This window comes from Leuresthes tenuis, unplaced genomic scaffold (assembly GCF_036924035.1).
Source record: "Leuresthes tenuis unplaced genomic scaffold, fLeuTen1.0.hap1 SCAF_10, whole genome shotgun sequence".
Lineage (NCBI taxonomy): Eukaryota > Metazoa > Chordata > Actinopteri > Atheriniformes > Atherinopsidae > Leuresthes > Leuresthes tenuis.
In genome coordinates this window covers 29629660-29649293 of record NW_027325364.1, presented here as the reverse complement: position 1 = coordinate 29649293, position 19634 = coordinate 29629660, and the positions used below count along the sequence as shown (strand labels likewise).

Below are 19634 nucleotides of genomic sequence, written 5' to 3'. Positions count from 1 at the left end.
TTGGTGAAGTGTAGTGGATTTGCTCCCCAGAGAAAAGTCTTTAAAGGTTTAGGAGTAAACAAAAGGAGACTGATATAATTAGACTCTGAGGGCAAATACTATTTCAAATGAGCTACCCAGAAATGCTCACAAAGGATGTAGGAACGATATAGAATTCTCATTAGGATTTAACAAGTGTGCGTGACCTTCTTACTGAAATGCAATGAATGAATCCCTCTGTGCTGCTCGGTTATTCTCTTATTGTTCCTTGAATGAGTCAAAATGAAAGTATTCATGTATTCAACAAATTGTTTGTTATTACAGAGACTTTTAGATCAGTTACACTGATAGAAAATTACATAATCTATTTGCAAAATCAGACTGTATAAATCCGTTAATACAATAACAATGATATTTTTCCATCACATACATGTAGATTAGAAGATTTGGTTGAGAATAGCAATTTTCATTTGTCATTTGAAGATTTGGTTTAATAATAAAATGATTATTAAATCAAAACCGGGCTAAATGGTGCAAATGGTGCATTATCAAAATATGAAATGCCCAAAAAAAGTATGACAAAAAGATAGACTTTTTGGTGCCAGTGCCTGCTTGCAGAAATTGGCTCTTTATCCTTTAAACTGAAATCGATGCCGCTAAGTGAGTGCTCTGTTGAATTTTTTCAGCTGTTACTGCATCCAAGGAGAGAGTTATTTATTTAGGCTGACCAGAACCAGCGAGAAGGGTACAGAAACTTCACTCTCTGCTAGTGGAATAACAAAAGACACCTCAGACACCTCAACAAAAAATAGCAAAAGAGAGACAGCTGCATTTTTCAGGTGTTGTAGGAGACACTGAGACAAATTATTTGACATTTTGAAATGAATTGTAACTCTGAGACAAGAAAAACTATACACCTTGTGTATATATTTTTTGTGTCCTCTTAAAATCCAACTGTATTCTATACACATTTCTGCTTCGAGGTGAGACAGGACATATAGTTGTGACAGATTTATAGCCATGTTGTTAATAAAGTCATTTGCTTGAAATGAAATACTTTTTTTTTCTTTCTGGAATGGTAAATGGTAAATGGACTTGTACTTGTATAGCGCTTTTCTAGTCTAACTGACCACTCAAAGCGCTTCACTACATGCTATGATGCAGCCATAAAATCAGATCCCGCAATGATAAATTTATCTAACATGTCATTTCTGAATGGTTTTTGCTATGCCTGTCAAACTGTTTAAGACACTGTGTCAGTCATCATTATCAATCCTTCTCTCCCCTTCAGGCTTACACGTGTTATTTCAATCTTGCTGACTGAGACATAGGAAGTGAGTTGGACCCGGCTCTGTACATTAGAAAAACAAGAACGGATTTCATGTAGTTTATGTTTAATATATTTTGCTTTAACCACACATCTGAAGTTTTGTTGCAACACCACATTAATACACCAAGTCTCTTTCAAGAGATACACTGGAGCTACTTCAGACATATTTGTTCACGACAATATAGCTTCAAGGTGGACATTAGAGTTACACTGTCTAAGACTGTAAACAACAAAAGCTTTGTTCAACTTTTTTAATGGGCTATAGTCAAATTGTTTGACTGTTTGGTGAAACGCCAGAGTAGTGCGCAGTGAAATATCATATTGAGGCTGTCATGTGCATTTCCATAATGTCTTACTGTGACAGACAGAGAAATCAACACTTTATTGCACTGAGCTACAGAAAGGCAAACAGGGCGGACATTAGTGGAAGAAAGCAGTTTGTTGGGCCATTGGTGTCAGCACCCTGGACAGCTCCTCATGCAGCCATAATGAATGAACAGCGTCATTCAACATGGCTGAGCGTTCTAAACAAGACTGTTTCAGTGTAATGATTCATTAAGACTCTGTTCACTGGGTGAACTCCGACTCATGTTTGACAAGCTGGCCATGAGAGATTTCACTTTATGAGCGTAGTAGTTCCTCAGGTTGACAGAGGGCACCTCTTTTATTCCCTCATCGAAATCACAGCTTCTCATGGCGATCTCAAGCTTCTTTTGTCTTTTGTAGAACAGAGAAAACTTATTGAAAATAAGAGTAATCGGAAGCACAACTACTAAGATTCCGGCCAGGATGCATGCTGAGGCGGTAAGCTTGCCTGCAATGGACACTGGCACCACATCTCCGTACCCCACTGTGGTCATACTAACGGTGGCCCACCACCAACATGCAGGGATGGTGGAGAGATCCTCGCTGTCCTCTTTTTCCACCGTGTAGGCCATGACGGAGAAAAACGACACCCCGACGGCTAAGTAGAGAAGCAAAAGGCCCACTTCTTTGTAGCTGTTTCTGAGGGTGGCCCCCAAGGAGCGCAGACCCGTGGAGTGACGGGCCAGTTTCAGGATGCGGAAAATCCTCATTAGCCGCAGAACTTGCGCAACTCGTCCCAGGTTGGCCAGAGCCGGGCTACTCTCCACCACTAGGTTTATAAGGAGCGTTAGGTAAAACGGAAGAATGGACACCAGATCTATCATGTTTAAGGGGTGATCAAAGAAGTGCATAAGATCTGGCGCTACCACGAACCTGGCCACCAGTTCCAGAGTGAACCAGCCGATACCAAAGTGCTCCACTGTCTCGAAACGTGGGTCCTCCGTGGGTTGACCCTCACTGTCCAACAGGCTGAACTCACTCATACTGTTCATGCACATAGTAGCAATAGAGCCCAGCACCACAAGAATAGAGAGGATGCTGATTATACGACTGGCCACTGAGTACCCGGGGTTGTCCAGCATTAACCAGACACGCCTCCGTGCGCTTCCGAGCAGCTGCTTGTCAAACTTGGAGGCGTCGTTGTAGAACTCCAATAGCTCGTCAAATGATGAAGTGGTGCTTCCCTCATCGCTCCGGTCATCCCAGTCCTCCCGATCCTGGTCCATTTTTCTACAGTGGTAGGCGCTGCTGCAACAGGAATCAATGAAGAATTCATTGATACCCCAGTATTCAATCTCCTGACTGAAGGAGAAGATGCACAGTTCGGCCATGACGTGCAGCCGCCCTGTATTGTAGAAATTCAAAACATAGGGGAAGAGTGCCGGGTTCCTGTCGAAGTAAAACTCTTTCTCTGTGTCGTCATAGTCGTCGCACAGCTCAAGAATTGACTCTTTGGACTGGCACTGGAGGAGACGCGCAAGCCTCGTCTCGGGGAAACGGGAGAGAGTGTCCGACAGGAGACGCTTCTTGAAGCCGCCCACGTTGATGCGGATAGCCGCCTTGTCATCCATGTGAGCCCCGCCGGTCGGTTCCCCCGGGACCTGACCTGTCATGTCTGGAAAGAGAGACACACACAGACGCACAGGGGCACAGAGAGAAAGAATGGAAGGGAAGGTGACAGACCAAATCACGTTTACACAAAGAGGAAGACGGATAGAAAGAGACAACCAACAAGGAGAAACACACACATGCAGAGAGAAGAAAAGAGGAAGAAGTTATTTAAACACTAGACAGTTAAAATGATTTATTTTCAGTTAATACAACATAAAACCAAACAGATGTACCGTTGTGTTTCACGTATTTTCTATTAAATTAGACACAGGAGAGTTATGATTTACATATTGCGCTTAAAACAAAGACACAAGAACTCACCTTAAGGCTCGTACAGATCACAAAATACTGCCTTAAGGAGACTCTACATTTTCAATAATGTCTCAATGCAGTTTGTGGGCAACCTCTGGTCCTGTAATAGACGATGAGACCTTTGTCCTCTGGTCTCCAAGCAGCCGCGTTTCTGTTGGGCTAATGTTTGGAGCGGACAGAGAAATATTCCACTGTTCCAGCAGGCTCGGCCAGATGTTAAAAAAAAACACTTAACTAACAATATACATCCAGACTATGAATAAAATACGCTTCCTTATATATAAAAAAACCATATGGGTTATTGTAGCTGCTGTCCTTAGATCCTACATTCAGCGGGTTTTACGCGACCTTCAGTTACAGGTATCGATCACATTTATTGCTGTACATTTTGAGCGCCATTGGAGCTGGTACGCCCTGGCAGCCGCTTTTGTTTGAGCGAGGGAATTCCTATCTGTGTCTCTGTCCCTCTCTTCTTTCTATCTGTTGCTGCGCAGCAACACGTAGCTCTCTCTCTTTCTTTCTCTCTCTGCACCGCCCTCTAGAAGTGATCTCAGCATCATGGTGCTGAGGGGCGAGGCGCAGCTCCGGGTGCAAAGGGAATCACCAACTAACGAAGGGATAAAACCTCTCCAGGCAGCAAGTCATAACAAAGTTATCGAACGAAAATAAAATGTATGGAAATTAGACTGTCACTGTAAACGTCACAGTTCCTTTAACCCGGCCTCTTCGAGATTCTTATTCGAGATGTTAATGCAAACATTAAAGTAATATCACATAATAACATGACGTAAATGCGAGATCAGTAGCTCTACTATTTAGGGCACTACCATGGCCTCTGTTGCAGTAATTTACTATATTAGACCTTACAAGTGAATGACTCACAAGAGACAGATTTAAAAAGTGAATATATGTGACTGAGCAGAAATATCCTTAGTTTATGTCCCACAAGGGAAAAATGTGGCATGATGCAACTCATTTGTGTTCAGACTGTCCTTGTGCAGTATGCACTCTCCTTGAAACATACCCCACTAGTTTGCGTGAAGGGTTTACAGATTTAGATTGTCTAAGACTTAATCTTTTCCTCACCATTAGTGAACCAAGCAGTATGTTCAAAATCAAAAGTGATATTACATCAAGAGAGAAATACGTGTTTGAGTGTAGATAAACTGTCAAGGTCTCTTGGTTCTCTAATTACACTGAAAAGGCTGCTGATGTTTTTTCATATTCTTTAAAGGTTTGTCACATGTGATCTTCAATGCTTTCATGTAAAGGTTAAAGTTGATTGCTCGGTCTATGGAATAGTCAGTGGTAACTATCATCAATAAGAATTATGACAATCAGCCATTCCAAGTGTTTACAGATAAAATGCTGTTTGAAAGTCATCTCTACAAAATACATAGGAATTATGTTGTTTGATCAAATATATTTATCTATATCTATATCTATATAGCAATAGATATATAGACTATTCAAGACCATCCACCTCCACCACCTGCAGCTCCTTTTATTAGTTCAGTGCAACATCATTAACAGCCCTGTCTGGCGGAACATAAAGCCAGTGTTATAGCTGTGGCCTTCCAGAGCAGCTTTTCTTTTACAGATCAAGCGCTGGACATTTTGCCTCCAACATCTCAAGGTTCTAATGAAGGAGATTGCGCTTCCTGACAAGAGCCTCTACATCCAAACTCTCTTGGCTGAAAGCTTGTATTTCTTTTGAAAATAAGGGATCCATTTCTTTTCTTGTTTGTGATGGGCTGAGGTTTCACCCAGAATAATTGGCCCGAAAGAAGCACGGCTGAAAAATGTATTTTTCAAGGGTCTTTGTAAGACTCAGAGTTCCATAAAACGCTCTTTAAGAGTCTTCAAGATTGTCATTCTCAAATATTCTTTTTCATCTTCATATTTTCAAAGATATAGCCAATAATGTAAACGTATCCATTTTAATCATTGTAGTTTTAGCAGTGCACTACCAAAGTTGATGTCTTTACTGTAATTTCTGGCCAAGCAATAGGTATTTGAGCAGCAAGACCATGTTTCAATTGATTACTCTCTCCAAGGAGAGATATATTATGTTCAAGTGCATTAAGAGAGATGGTGGCATGTTTACTTGGGGAAATCTAGCTGTGGTGCTTTTATAGAGTTGCAAGGAACATACCTACATATAATGTATATTTTGTGCCAACCGGGGCACAATCATGTCTTCAGCCCCTATTCTTCAGCACTGCTAAGACACCATGTTAAATCATTGTAAGCACCACCACTGTGTGTGTTTTGTTGTTGCTTTCCATTTTTATCACACAGTAAAGCAGCTGTATCACAAAGTAGCTGGATCTGAGTTGAACCCCAATGCTTCGAATGTCATAAAATTTCCAATATACATGGGACATAAAATCTCAACTAAGTAAAACACAAGGTGTTATGTCATAAAAAGTAATGTCATTGACAGTCACTATTTATGGGAAAAGCAAAGAAAGTCAGCTATAATCTTGCATACATGTCCATCAGTCAGACATGCTTTTTAGTAAGTGTGGTCTGAGTACTGGTATTGATGTAATTGCACCAAATAGTGTTACATAGTTGGCTGAGTAACTTCCTAGATACAACTAACTCACAATATTTTGTTAATAAATAACAATCATTAATTTTGTAATTGACACCATTTAGTGTACATTAAATCTAATTTTAGTAATATTTTAGTAGAGCCAATTATTTCCTCTTCTTTATGATCTCAAATTGTTTTAGTGTCTCAGTTAACTACACGAATGTGTGATGATTGCACCACACAAAGTGTACCCACATGGGGAGCATTCCATACTGAGATATGAGCTAGATAACATAATGTTACTGTTCTGTGAACTTGAATAATTCATTCAGACATTACAAAATCATATCAAATCAGATTAGGCAAAAACATGGGGAAGGAGGATTTATGTACATTTCCATTATATTTTTGCCAGTTTACAATTTAGTGAAACATGCATCTGTGATATTTCTAAATCTTTGGTGGTACAGAACAGATGGCCACTCTTAAGTCCTGCCCAACAGAGAGGTGTCCTCTTGTTGCTCTTAATGTGCTGTGAGCCAAAGTAAAGAATGCCAACTTGGGTAGATAGTGGAGACCAGAAGTAGTTCCTCCATCTGGACTAAGAAGCCATACAGAAGCCAACTGAAGCTGTTCCAGTGGGAGCTCTCTATTTTTGAGTGTTGAAGTGTGCAGTCTACACAAAGTGTGGGCTCATCCAAAGGCAGGATGGGATTCTGGATATTGTGAAGTTTTCTTCTATTTTGCAGTAAGTACCACATGTCTTGCTGCCTGTAGTTAACACGTGTCTATTGTCCGTACTCTGTTTTAGAAGGCGAAGGTCCACGTGGAAGGGTTGTCTGATTTCTAATCTCTGTGCTTGTCTTAGATGAAGGGTCATCTTCTTGGGTGGTCAGTTGCATTTTCCTCAATGTGAGAAATCCATTTCACAGATTAATTTATGATCCTGGCTGTCAATCACAGCTGTTAATGCGTCACACCTTAAAAATTCCCATTATTCAGAAACTAAATACTTGCAAAAGTTCTATGGCACACCATGAATTTGTCACAGCATAATTGTTGATGACTCTAATGTCTAATACAAGCCTTATTTCTGCCAAGCCATATGAAACCCTTATAAAAGGTTCTACCAAGAACTGAAAAAGAGGTTCTTCTGTGGTAAAAAGTAAGAAAATAAACGATTGTGGTTCTAGCTTGCACTTTTATTTCTAAGGATGTTTGTTTGGTTAGGACGCAGCAATGACAAGTGTCAAGTAGATAAAACTGTTCATCTATTTTTTTTTCAAGTTTAATCCACTTTTTGAACATATTGAAAAACATATTGAAAAATACAGCATTAGCCCATTTATGTCTAAGGTAAGTAATTAAGAAGGTTTTAACAACATGTCATCATTCAGCTGAATGAGAGGCCTTGAAGTGAAGACACTGACTGCAATTACTATTCTTTCAGGATGTGCCACTGTGATAATTTAAATCTAATTTTGGCATTGTTATCTGCTGCTCAGGACTCCAGGCCTTAACTCAATTGGAAATATATCAAGGATCTTTTTTTTTTCTTTTTTTTTTCAGAAAATGCAACCATAGGCATTGGAATTGTTTAAAATTGTTTACCTCACTTTACAGTCAGGAAATATTAGATATTTAGGCATAAACATTTCCTCCAGGCTCTCAGAGCTAACAAAGCTAAATTATGTGCAATTATTAAAGACAGTAGAGGACGATCTCTCTCATTGGAAGTCCTTATCTATATCATTTATGGGGAGAGTTACAACCATTAAAATGATGATACTACCAAAAGTTAATTATTTGTTCTCAATGATCCCCATAAAACCATCTGCTACTTGGTTTAAGTCACTAGATTCATGCATCTCCACATTTCTGTGGAAAAACAAACCACCACGTATTAGTTTAAAAACCCTACAGACGACCAAGGACTGTGGTGGATTAGATTTACCTAATTTTTAGCACAAATCCTTAGTCAATAGGTTACAGTATATATCAAAATGGTTTAAACCTAGCCCAATAGATGAACCATGGATAAATATAGAACAAGCATTGTGTGATAATCTGGAAATCTCTGACCTGCCACTTATTAGTCAAAACGTAAAAAAATCACAAATGTTTCAAAAGCATTAACATCAGCACCTCTCTGACAGCCTGGTGGGAATTTCTTAAAATAACAAAGTCTTCACTTGTCCCATGTAAGCTTACACCCATCTGGAACAATCCTGACATACTGCAAAACAAAAAAAATGCTAAACTTTACTCTGTGGAAGATCAAAGGAATCAAACATCTGGAACATATAATCAAAAATGGAAATTTTATTTCATTTGATGAGCTCATATCACAACATGAGATAGGCAGCAATAAATTCCTAGAATATCAACAACTTAAGTCTATAATAACAAAGAAATATATCCTCCACCAACCAGACTTACAACTCCCGATTAGGGTAGCAGAATTTCTAAGCATCTGCACCCCAAAACTACTATCAAAAATATATAATTATTGTCTAAGATAGATGACACAATGTCTCTTCCATCCTCAAAATGGGAGGCAGATTTATCCATCAGTTCTAGTCATAGCTTCTGGCCACAAATATGTTTGAACACCTTCAGAATGACTCAAAATCCTAATTTACAGCTCATACAATACAAAATCCTTCATAGAACACACTATACAGGACAAAGGATGTTCAGGATGGGTCTAACACACTCAAACATCTGCTCACATTGCACAGATAACACACCTGATGATTATGCACACGCTTTGTGGTTTTGTGCGCCTGTCCAGAAGTTCTGGCTTGAAGTCTGTGCGGACCTATCAACATGGCTAAAATGTAGCATCCCTGCATGCCCCACACTGTGCATACTGGGTGACTTAGACAACATCAACATGGAAATTAACTCAGCACACATGGTTCTCACAGTGTTATGTATCGCAAAGAAAACTATTCTCATGAACTGGAAAGCGAAGAACAATCTGTGTATTAACCAGTTTAGAGTTTAGGGTAGTTTAGGGGTCTCAGGCCCGGGCTGCTGCGACTGGTGTGACCGGGTGGTTTGTTTGTTTGTTTTTTGTTGTTGTTTGTTTGTTTTTTGTAGAGGTCCTCCGGGGTGGGGTTGGGTTGAGTGGGGTGGGGCGGGATGGGTACCTTCTGGGGGTACAGTAGCTCCCGGAATATGGTCGCTGCAGGCCCCGAGCCTGGTGGACATCAGGCCCTCCTGCCCTGTGTTGGCTCCCAGGTAGCGGGGATGCCTATTGCAGCCAGTCCCTGGCTGCCCTCTCCGGGGGAGAGTAGCTCCCACGGTGTATATCCCCATACCCCTCTCTCTTCTGGCTCCTGTACACAGCACAAACTCACACATGAAGGGTTTTGGGGGCGTGTGTGTTCGGTGGGGGGTAGGGGATGGGGCCACGTAGGTGGTCCCCTTTGGTTGCACTCTGCAGTACACCTTAGACATTACTACTTATCAAACACACTCACACACACACATTAGGTCTTGGGGGGTGGTTACACTGAGTGGCATCTGGTGGGCGGGGCTCTTTGGGTATGTAGGCTGCCCAGAGGGCCGCGCTCCCAGTTCTACAAGGTTGGCTGCCCCTCAATTTTAATTGCTCACTATTTGAAAATATTGAAGAGCCAGAAGGGTGAGGGGAGGGGTCTTCTTCCCACACCCCTGCTTCCTGGTTGCTGCTCGGGGCGGGAGGGGCCAAGAGGATTAATTAATTGTTCTACTGGTTCGGGGTCTGTGGTGGCTGGGGGGCTGCTGGCCCCCTGGTGTGCCCGCTGCACTACACCCCAGCGGAGTCGAGGGAGGGAGGACGTGTGGATATGTGGATGTATGGGACGTGAAAGTGTGTGTGGTAATGATTGGGCCTGGATCTGGGACTTGCTGTCGCCTGGCCTGCCTGTGCTTCTCCCGATGGGGGGGCCGGCGTTGCCTCTCCCCGCTGCTCGCGACTTCATGCACCTGTGGGCACGTCTTGACTCCCAGGGCACTTGGCCAGGGGTGCTGGGGCAGGCGCTGACCCACTGTGTGGCTGTCTGGGGCGCTTGGCCCTCCTGGGTATTGGGTGGAGCCTCCGCCGGGGGGTTTGGGGGCGCTCGGGCTCCTGGGGCCCGGGTCCAGTGCACGGCCCGTGTCTGGGCGGCTGGGGTCGGTGGGCTGTTGCCCCTGGCTCCCGGAGGGCCTCTGCCCTATGCTTATGGGGGCTCTGTCCGGGGGCTTCCTCTGCAGTCTTCTGGGTGGATGCGTGGTTGTCCCTGCGGTGGGCTTTCTGGGTTCTGTGCTCTGTGGGGGCTGCTGGTGGCCTGGGTCTTGTGGCCCTCTCTGCCTGCTTCTGATTGCTTGGGGGGCTGTGGATTGTGGCCCTGTACGCTTATACACTCTAACTATGCACGGTTATCATGTAGGTCCTGTGCCATGGGTGATGCATGTTCTCACTCACACACACACACACACACATTCATTAGTCCAGTAGCATGGTCGCTAAGCAGTTGATGTATTATCATGTCGTCTCAGGTCATCTATATCCACAGCTGTGTTGTATGCAATTGCCGCTTCTTGAGCTTGTTTTTGTTTGTTTGTGTGTTTGTTTTTTCTCTGCTTGTCTGCTTTCAGGTGCTCCTGGTGGCGCTAAGGCTGGATTCCCCTCAGAGGCCATGGATTGTTGTCTGTTTTGTTTTTTACAGGTGTAGCAGCTGGTTGTCTGGTTTTTGTTTCTATTTTTGTTCTGTTTCCTCTTCTTTCCTCTTCTTCTTTCCTTGTCCCCCGGTCCGGTTCAGTTCTATTACATGTCATATATTGTAAACAGAAATAAATAAATGGGCATCAAGGGGAGCTTTACATTTATAAAACTTCCCTTGGCAAAGCAAATCTGTTTGGCATCAAAGGTATTCAGACTACAATACTGCTGCCATAATGCTGAACAGGACAAGGGGAAAAAAAAGAAAATCGTTTACCTCTAGATTTGTATTCCCAGACAACCAGCACAAAATTGATCACCTTTTTCTCTCTAAAAAACTTCAAAATAACATGAGCATGTAAGCCCATCAGACTGCCCACACAGATCAAGTTTTGCAGTTGTAAAAAACATATAGAGTATCATTATCCTGGATGACTTTGGGGGTTAAATAGAAACTTTAACCATGCTTTTCAAGCACTCCCAGTTTGATGCTATAGATCACCTCAAAGGCCTTGACAGTCTCAACACCCTGACACAGCAGCTTTATAGGAATTTCAGAAGCTTAGCAAAAGCCTTGAAAGCACAGACAACCCACTCTGTCCTCATGTTATGAAATTAAAGACTTTTCCTATTCTTTTTGGGATTCAACTGTTTGCATGGGAATGTTGTTCTGTTATAAACGTTATTTAATCTATTGCTATTTTTATCCAGCAGGACACCATCTCCTGCTCACTGGGATTACTTGAATATTCTGATGATTCATATTATATGATTATTTCTGATTGTAAATTTTCTCAGTGTGTAAAAGTGCCTTTCAACATCCCTGTATTCAATAATATGATGGCATTTGGATTGCTTTCAGATGTCAACGTTATGGGATTAAGTGGTAGTCAGTGTTTATATTTCACTTGTGCATCTTGTGCTGGATATCTGATTTAGTTGAAATGAATGGGTTTCTTCTTGCATGGTAAGAACCATCAGCCTTGAATGGTATCTCTGATGGCACATAAGCACTCCTCCTCATATTTCATTAGTGTGGGAGAAGAAGCTTGTGATAGCAAATGCCATGAGGCTGTTCAGGATTACTGAGGTGGCTCGTTCTAAATTATTTGTGCTAACAAACTATCTGCAAATTATTCACTTTCTGCTTTTCATTGAAGCAGGCTGCTTTTGATTCATTCCTCTCCCACATGGTTGAATTTAAGGTGCCACTTTGTGGAGGAGGAACTATTCTTCATAGCATTCCTCAAGTCTCTTTAGATCTACTATCTCAGTGGTTGTAGTTTTTGCTTTTCAAAAGAAAAATTCTTCAGTTTAACATTGTCATTACATCTCTAAGCAACAGTATTAGCACAATAGTAATAGCAAAAAGTAGCCCTTTTATTCATGGTTTAAAAGACAAGACATAAAATAGCATGTTACAATAAAACAGTCCATGGAGCCAATTAGACACCTTTGTACAGTTTAGTCCAGAGCCAAGGCTCTCTTTAAAGGATCACAATATAAATCTGAGTGGTTGTGAAATAATTAATGGGTGAGGTAAAAATAATCGCCAAATTACACATTTTTCTTCTGTCCTTTTTTTTTAATTGTTCCAGATTTTGTAAATTGCTGCACCAGGCCTTGAATTTTTAAAATCCCCAATGAGAATCTCATCCGTCCAACTACCTTTAAAACAATATGTCACAAGCTACCAATTGTCACAGCTAGGTCGCCGAGCTGACTCAAAACGACCCAAGAGCAGACGCCGACAATGGGAGCTTTGAGAAAAAGGTAAACTTTCTTTACAGGTAGGAGGTGCGGGGAGCCAGAGGGCAAATCCAGGTGAATGGGAAACTTAGAGGAGAGGGAGATGGTTCGTGAAGGTCCGAGAGAGAGATTTATCCAGATAACAGTATTGGTTTCTTCTTATTGAGTTCAGGTGGGGTTCCAGAGTGTTTAGTTAATTAATAAAGATGCGTTCAAAATACTTTGTAAACATAATCAACTTGACCATGTTCATATGAATACACACACAAAAAAAATATGATACCAACAAGTCACATGGTGGTAATTTTTTGTCTTGTTTTTTAGAACAAGTGCCAACTTAAAGTGGACTATGTTCTTGTTACAAACAGGCATGAATCAAATATCATCTGACAACAAAACAATAAGAGAGAAAAAGATTTCACTGCTAATTCTTTAAACTGCCGGACTGACTGGAGCAACACTGTGAAGAAACAGGCCTGTTTTCTTACTCATCTCATTCTAGCTTCATGATTGTATGATATTGGTGATAAAAATATCCAACTTGTGCAAGCTGGAAAAGTCCAAACAGACAATGTACTCATTTGTAATGCAAAAACGTCAGGGGGCATTTCAAAATCTCAGTATGAAGCATATTTCATGAGAACATTACATTTGTGTTTTTATATAAAACTTGACCTTGCATTTGTTATGACTGGTGTGGTAAAAATAATAACCAGCCGACAATTTTATTGATACAGTGAGGTACACAAATTGTAGGATATCTGAATAAATGTACCTTTTAGTCAACCATTGATATGATTGGTGGAGTGGGGCTTTTCCAATCATGGCTGTTTGTGTGAACCAAAAACTGAATTTGAAAAGAATGTGTAATCAGAGCCTATTTGGTCTAAATGCCTCATGCATTTTAAATCACTAACATTAACATTCTACACAGTCTTGGCAAGCTTTCATTCACATTTCATATATTTTGATGGGAGACTTTTGCAGAAACCTATTGAATTTTTTCAGAAAAAATTACAATAACAGCTTTCTTGTTGTATCTCACCCCTGGCAGCCAAACAGTAGATACAATAAATAAAATGTGCTTGAAATGTGGTTTGAATTTCAAGCTGGAGCCTCCCATCAAAGGCACAAAATGATGGCATTTGCATTCACTATATTTTCATTTGACGGAGGGTGGGGGGGTAAAAAGTGAATTTTGGATGTCAACACTGGGGCAATTTCCAGAGGAACATATAAGCCAAGTCATTGTGAGTGTGTGTGTTCAGCCAGGAATACATCTTAGGGTTTTACAATGAGAAATTGCTCTGAGCTTTCAGCAGACCAGTCATTTACAATTTTTTAAAATGCAAATACAAGTTTCAAGCCTTCATTTTCGCATCTCAAATTCAGTAATCATACCCACTGAGACAGCTAAATTGTTCCCTTAAAGAAATGTTTCCTTTACACTTCTATTTAGTGAGTTAGTTTTAAGAAGATTTTAAGCAGAGTGTATACAAAAAGAGCATATAGAGGACTAAATGAGACAAAAGGGGAAAAAAGTAAGGATGCTGTTCAGTTTCTTCTTTCCTTCAAAGCTTGAGGTGCAGGCACGAGTAAGAATGTGTAGGAGTTTTTTTTGTCGCATAAATCTGCTGCTCCCTTTTTCTTTTTTTAGGCTTTCCTTGTCTTCCTCTCTCCTTCTTTGGCTCGTTTTCCTTCTCCCTCACTGTCTTTTTTGTATCTCTATAAACATTGTAAGCCCCCGCCTTCTCTCTCTTTCTCACCAGTATTCTTTATTCTTCACTCATATTTCAATCCTTCAACACATTTCTCCTTGAGAGGCAAAGGTCAAGCAATGTGTTGACCTTATCCTTGACTGCAAACACCAGGATGTCAACTGAAACCTCTCTTGAGCCCTCTACCCATCACAGAAGTTTTCATTCAAAGCTCAGTCTGAATCCCTGCCAACTTGGATGGATAAACCAGAAAAATCCAAAGAGATTGATAGATATATTAAAAAGTGGGAATCTATTTAGCCATATCATTCAGACATATAAAATTAAATGTGCTAGCAATCGTCTTCCCTCCTCTACTTCACACCGCAGTAATCACAACAAATGGGTCTTGATTATTATGGCATAGAATGCTGGCTTACTCAGGACAGAATGCAGTCAGTGAAGGAGAAGGATGGATACAGATGGAAAGTGGCTTAACTACTCTCAGCGTTGAGAGTCTGAGTGTGAGTTTTAGTACAGTAATTATGCATATAACACATTAACAAATGATTAATCTCATGTTTATCAGGCTGGAGTCTAGTGGCTTGACACAATGAGCAAAAATTTATTTTGACATTGACCATATATTTGTAACATTAGCAACAGCGTCAAAATGGAAACAAGTGAGAGGAGAAAGAGTAAGAAGGTAAATGCTTCTACACAGGTGCACAGCTCCATGTGATCCTCTGTTTAAGTGGCTTTCACTGAGGCTCTTATTTGGGGATAGATGGCAGGAGCTTTAGTTGCAAAGATTTTTCAACTGAATATTTTTTAATGATCTTCCGTTCTATGGCCTCAGTTCCTGAGACGTTGAAGCACAATGGAAAATGTCCTCTCTCCAGGTAACAGCTAACTGAGGCAAAACTGAGAAACTGAAACTTTCTTTTGGAACCAGCTGCCAGTATGTCCGGGAAGCAGACACCCTCTCTAACGTTAAGATTAGGCTTAAATCTTTCCTTTTTGAAAAAGCTTATAGTTAGTTAGAGCTCAGGTGATCCGTTTCAGGTCCCATAGTTAAGCTGCCATAGGCCCAGACTGCTGGGGGGCCTCTTATGTCACACCTTTCCTCATATAGCTCTCTTTTTTCCCCCTCTTATTTCTCATATGACATTATGTACATTTAGCATTATTGTTGTCATTAACTTGTGTTTCTCTGTCTCAGCAGGTATCCTTTGAATGGTGTTATAGTGTTTGTTGTCCCCTCTTTTCTGTCCTCTCAAACCCCAGCTGGTCGAGGTGGATGGCCACCCCTCCTGAGTCGTAGCTGTGGCCGTAAGGTGGTCAGTGCCTGTTGTGGCAGCAACCACCGAACCCGCTGGTGAACATCAGTGGTGAGGGAAGCCGTCAAGCTGAAGGAGTCTTAGCCTTTTTGGTCAGTGGGACTCTGGAAGCAGCTTATGGGTCCCAACAGGCCAAGCGGAGCTCAGCCTGGAGCTCAGGGCTGTGGATGTTGTAGGGCTGTCTTGTTTGACACGCCTCTGCGTGTGTTCCAGCTACAGGGGGATCACACTCCTCAACTTCCCTGGTAAGGTCTATTCGGGGGTACTTGAGAGGAAGATCTGTCGGATAGTCGAATCTCGGATTCATTGTGGTTTTCGTCCTGATCGTGGAACAGTGGACCAGCTCTACACCGTCAGCAGGGTCCTGGAAGGTGCATGGGAGTTTGCCCAAGTGGTCTACATGTGTTTTGTGGATTTGGAGAAGGTGTTCGACTGTGTCCCTCCGGGAGTCCTGTGGGGGGTGCTCTGGGAGTGTAGAGTGCTGGACCCCTTGATAAGGGCTGTTCAGTCTCTATATGACCGGTGTCGGAGTTTGGTCCGCATTGCCTGCAGTAAGTCGGACGTGTTTCCGGTGAGGGTTGGTCTCCGTCAGGGCTGCCCTTTGTCACCGATTCTGCTCATAATTTTTAGGCACAGCCAGGGTGTTTAGGGGGTCCGATTTGGCGACCTCAGAACCGGGTCTCTGCTTTTTGCGGATGATGTGGTTCTGGTAGCGTCGTCGGGCCGTGACCTTCAGCTTTCACTGGAGCAGTTCGCAGCCTAGTGTGAAGCGGCTGGGATGAAAATCAGCACCTCCAAATCCGACACCATGATCCTCAGCAGGAAAAGGGTGGAATGCCCTCTCCGGGTTGGGAATGAGATCCTTCCCTAAGTGGAGGAGTTCAAGTATCTCGTGGTCTTGTTCATGAGTGAGGGACGAATGGAACGGGAGATTGACAGGCGGATCGGTGCGGCATCCGCAGTGTTGCGGGCTCTGCACCGACTCATCGTTGTGAAGAAGGAGTTGAGCCAGAAGGCGAAGCTCTCGATTTATCAGTCAATCTACGTTCCTACACTTACCTATGGTCACGAGCTGTTGGTAGTGACCAAAAGAACGCAATTGCGAATGCAAGTAGCCGAAATGGGCTTCCTCTGCAGGGTGTCTGGGCTCTCCCTTAGAGATAGGGTGAGAAGCTCAGTCACCAGGGAGGGGCTCGGAGTAGAGCCAATGCTCCTCCGCATCAAGAGGAGCCAGATGAGGTGACTCAGGTATCAAGTTAGGATGCCTCCTGGATGCCTTCCTGGCAGACACGCTGCTTGTGAACAGGCAAAGCAGGCAACTGCTTGGAGCCCCAAACCGTTAGGGGGCCTTTGAGAGGGCTGTTTTTACCGAAATGTCTCAAAAATGTATAAACCGCTGACGTATATATGTCGATGGTGACCACTGCGTTAAACTGACGCTAATGCTATCTTACGCTAATGTCAGCTGCTGTTCAAGTGTCTCCCCAGTACGTTAGCCCAACGTTAATTTTAAACATATAAACTGTATCATTGTTATATTTATTACTTCCTGTTTTGGCTAGTTAGCCATCAGAGCTGGACCGGCACTCCGTTGGCCATGACCGACTCCAGTGCAGCGCGTGCAGCTTTGGCACTGGACGCTGTTATAGCCAGCAAGCTACCAAAAAAAAATTCCAATGTTAACCTAACGTTAGCACTCTATTAACTTGCTATCTAGCTATCAGGTTAACAGAAAGTAATTAAGATAGCTTATAATGTTACAGTATTGAAGTGGAGTATTCAGTATTATAATATCAGTATTGAAGCCCCCTTAACAGCTATTTATATGCTAAAGTTTTTTTTGATAACATATGCCATGCCCTGTATAGATTCTTTATGACAATGTATACCCTGTTTTTTTTTTGTCATATCAGTTCCAGTTTTGATTTCATACATTTTTCGTTGGTGTCAGATTATTTATAACATAATGGTGATGGTCTGAGGGGCCTCCTGAGAATTTTTGCTTAGGGCCCCAACAGACTCTAGAATCGCCTTTGCTCCCTGGTGAGGTGTTCCGGGCACGTCCGGAGACCCCGAGGAAGACCCAGGACACGTTGGAGAGACTGTGTCTCTCGGCTGACCTGGGAACGCCTCGGGGTCCCCCTGGAAAAGCTGGGGGAAGTGGCTGGGGACGTCTGGGTTTCTCTGCTCAAGCTGCTGCCCCTGCAACCAGATCCCCGGAGAAGCGGTAAGATGATGGATGGATGGATGGATGGGTTCCATCCCTCCTGCTGAGTTCTAGAGACTTACAGAATCAATGCCAGGGTACAGTGAAGCTGTTATGGTGACACATGGTGACCCACTTTATGCAGGTTTCTATTTTAATTTGTCACCCTCCTGTAAATACAGAGATATCTCCATGACAGTAATTGGAAAAAATAACACATTTTGTAAAAGGTAGAGGTCTGCCTACAAAAGAAATGGCCCTGAAATGTGTACAGTTGCTGCTAGCAATTTATTTATGTGCTGCAGCTTCATCAAGTTTTGACAGTCAGGTGGGAGCTGATCTGCTGTGTGCTTACATTTCAGACATTCTGCTACAGATCTGTGCTTTCAATGACTGTCTTCCTCCTTCTAGTGATGACGGTATGTCTAATATTGAGACACTGTTGACCTCTCTTCTAATTTCTTTTTCCCCTACAGATAGAATCAGTAATGTTTCTCAGAGTTATCCATCTCCTACAAAGTCTCAATAAACTGCACTTTTACATTGAAGCTTACAGTGACACAGGCCTTCAATAAAACAAAAAAAATTTTTATTTGAAAGTTATTTGAATAGCAACAAATATGATTTTTCCCCCTGCAAAGATGCTAACAAGACTCACAAGGACATACACATCTTCTATAAAGAGATTTAAAAAATTAGCACAAAATTATACAATTGAAGTATATATGATATGATGATGGGTTCCCAAACAAGCTTGATTTGTTGTAGATGTGAAATGGTGTTAGGAGTGTCATAGAAATGTGTTTATTTAAGTATGTATGTCAAGATAGACCATTCATATTTGAGAGAAAGCAGCAGCCCCATCTGCAGATTTTTATTATATGCTGAAAACACAGCACACAGCAGAACAAACACACATTCATCATTCTCTTTATTCACAGAGAGGACTCCGGATCAATGAGATCCAATAAAAGACAACAGAACAATGTATTTCAGATCGTCCCTTTGACCGGGATGTACCCACAGCTGGATCCATTCTGAATGTAGATCAGATGTTGATTTACCCAACCCTGTGCTTGTTCTGATTTTCTATGATTTTTTTTTTGTGTGTGTTCTCTGCAGCTGTTGATTTTCAAAAAGCGATCATGAAAAATGTATTGGAATGAATATTCAAATTTTTTACACAATTGTACACCTGTTTTCTGTTGGTGAGAACACTGCCAACATTACGTGGGAAATATTGTGGTTCTTCCATCTGCAATTGTCTCTCGGATTTTTCTGCTATTCTGAACCTGACCAGCAGATGGCAACAGTTTTAACTTTGAGTAATGGGGATGAGGGGGGTGGGGAGGTTGTTTTGGCTCCTAAAGTCAACTTCTAAAAGCAGATGTTTTTCTTTCCCTTTCCATTTTAACCCCATAAATAGTCTCCTTGTAAGGCTACCTTGAAATATAAGTTATTTTCTAAAAAGAGGAAGAAGACGAAGTAGACGAAGAAGAAGCACAACGCTCAGCATTCTGATTGTGTTTGAAGGCTTTTCACGAACTTCTTCGGCGTGTTCCAATAATTTATGTCCAACGTCGTCTGATCAATAAAATCCCATCACATTACAGTTTGCATCACAGAACAGCAATACAGCAAGTGTTGATTAATCTGAGTTCACAGAGTGTAGTATACCTGTTGGCGCCTAGTTCAAGGGATCATTATAAAGTGGTCACTCTGAGTAGAATTTCTACGAGGCCTGTGTAAGTGCTGTTAAAACAATAAGCCGAACCGGCTGTTCTGTGCTGCCGAGGTTGACTGAGGAGCGTT

At 42.0% G+C, this 19634-nt stretch overlaps 1 protein-coding gene across 1 annotated transcript; it reads right to left on the bottom strand.

Moving 5' to 3' along the window:
• Window positions 1-1375: 1375 nt before the first annotated feature.
• Window positions 1376-3802, bottom strand: LOC140315764 (delayed-rectifier potassium channel regulatory subunit KCNS2-like). The gene is made up of 2 exons (XM_072393350.1): window positions 3608-3802; window positions 1376-3290 (listed from the first exon to the last, which is right to left on the bottom strand). Exon 2 carries the CDS (start codon window positions 3286-3288, stop codon window positions 1849-1851), a length of 1440 nt encoding a protein of 479 aa, XP_072249451.1. The 5' UTR covers window positions 3289-3290; window positions 3608-3802; the 3' UTR covers window positions 1376-1848.
• Between the last annotated feature and the right edge of the window lie 15832 nt (window positions 3803-19634).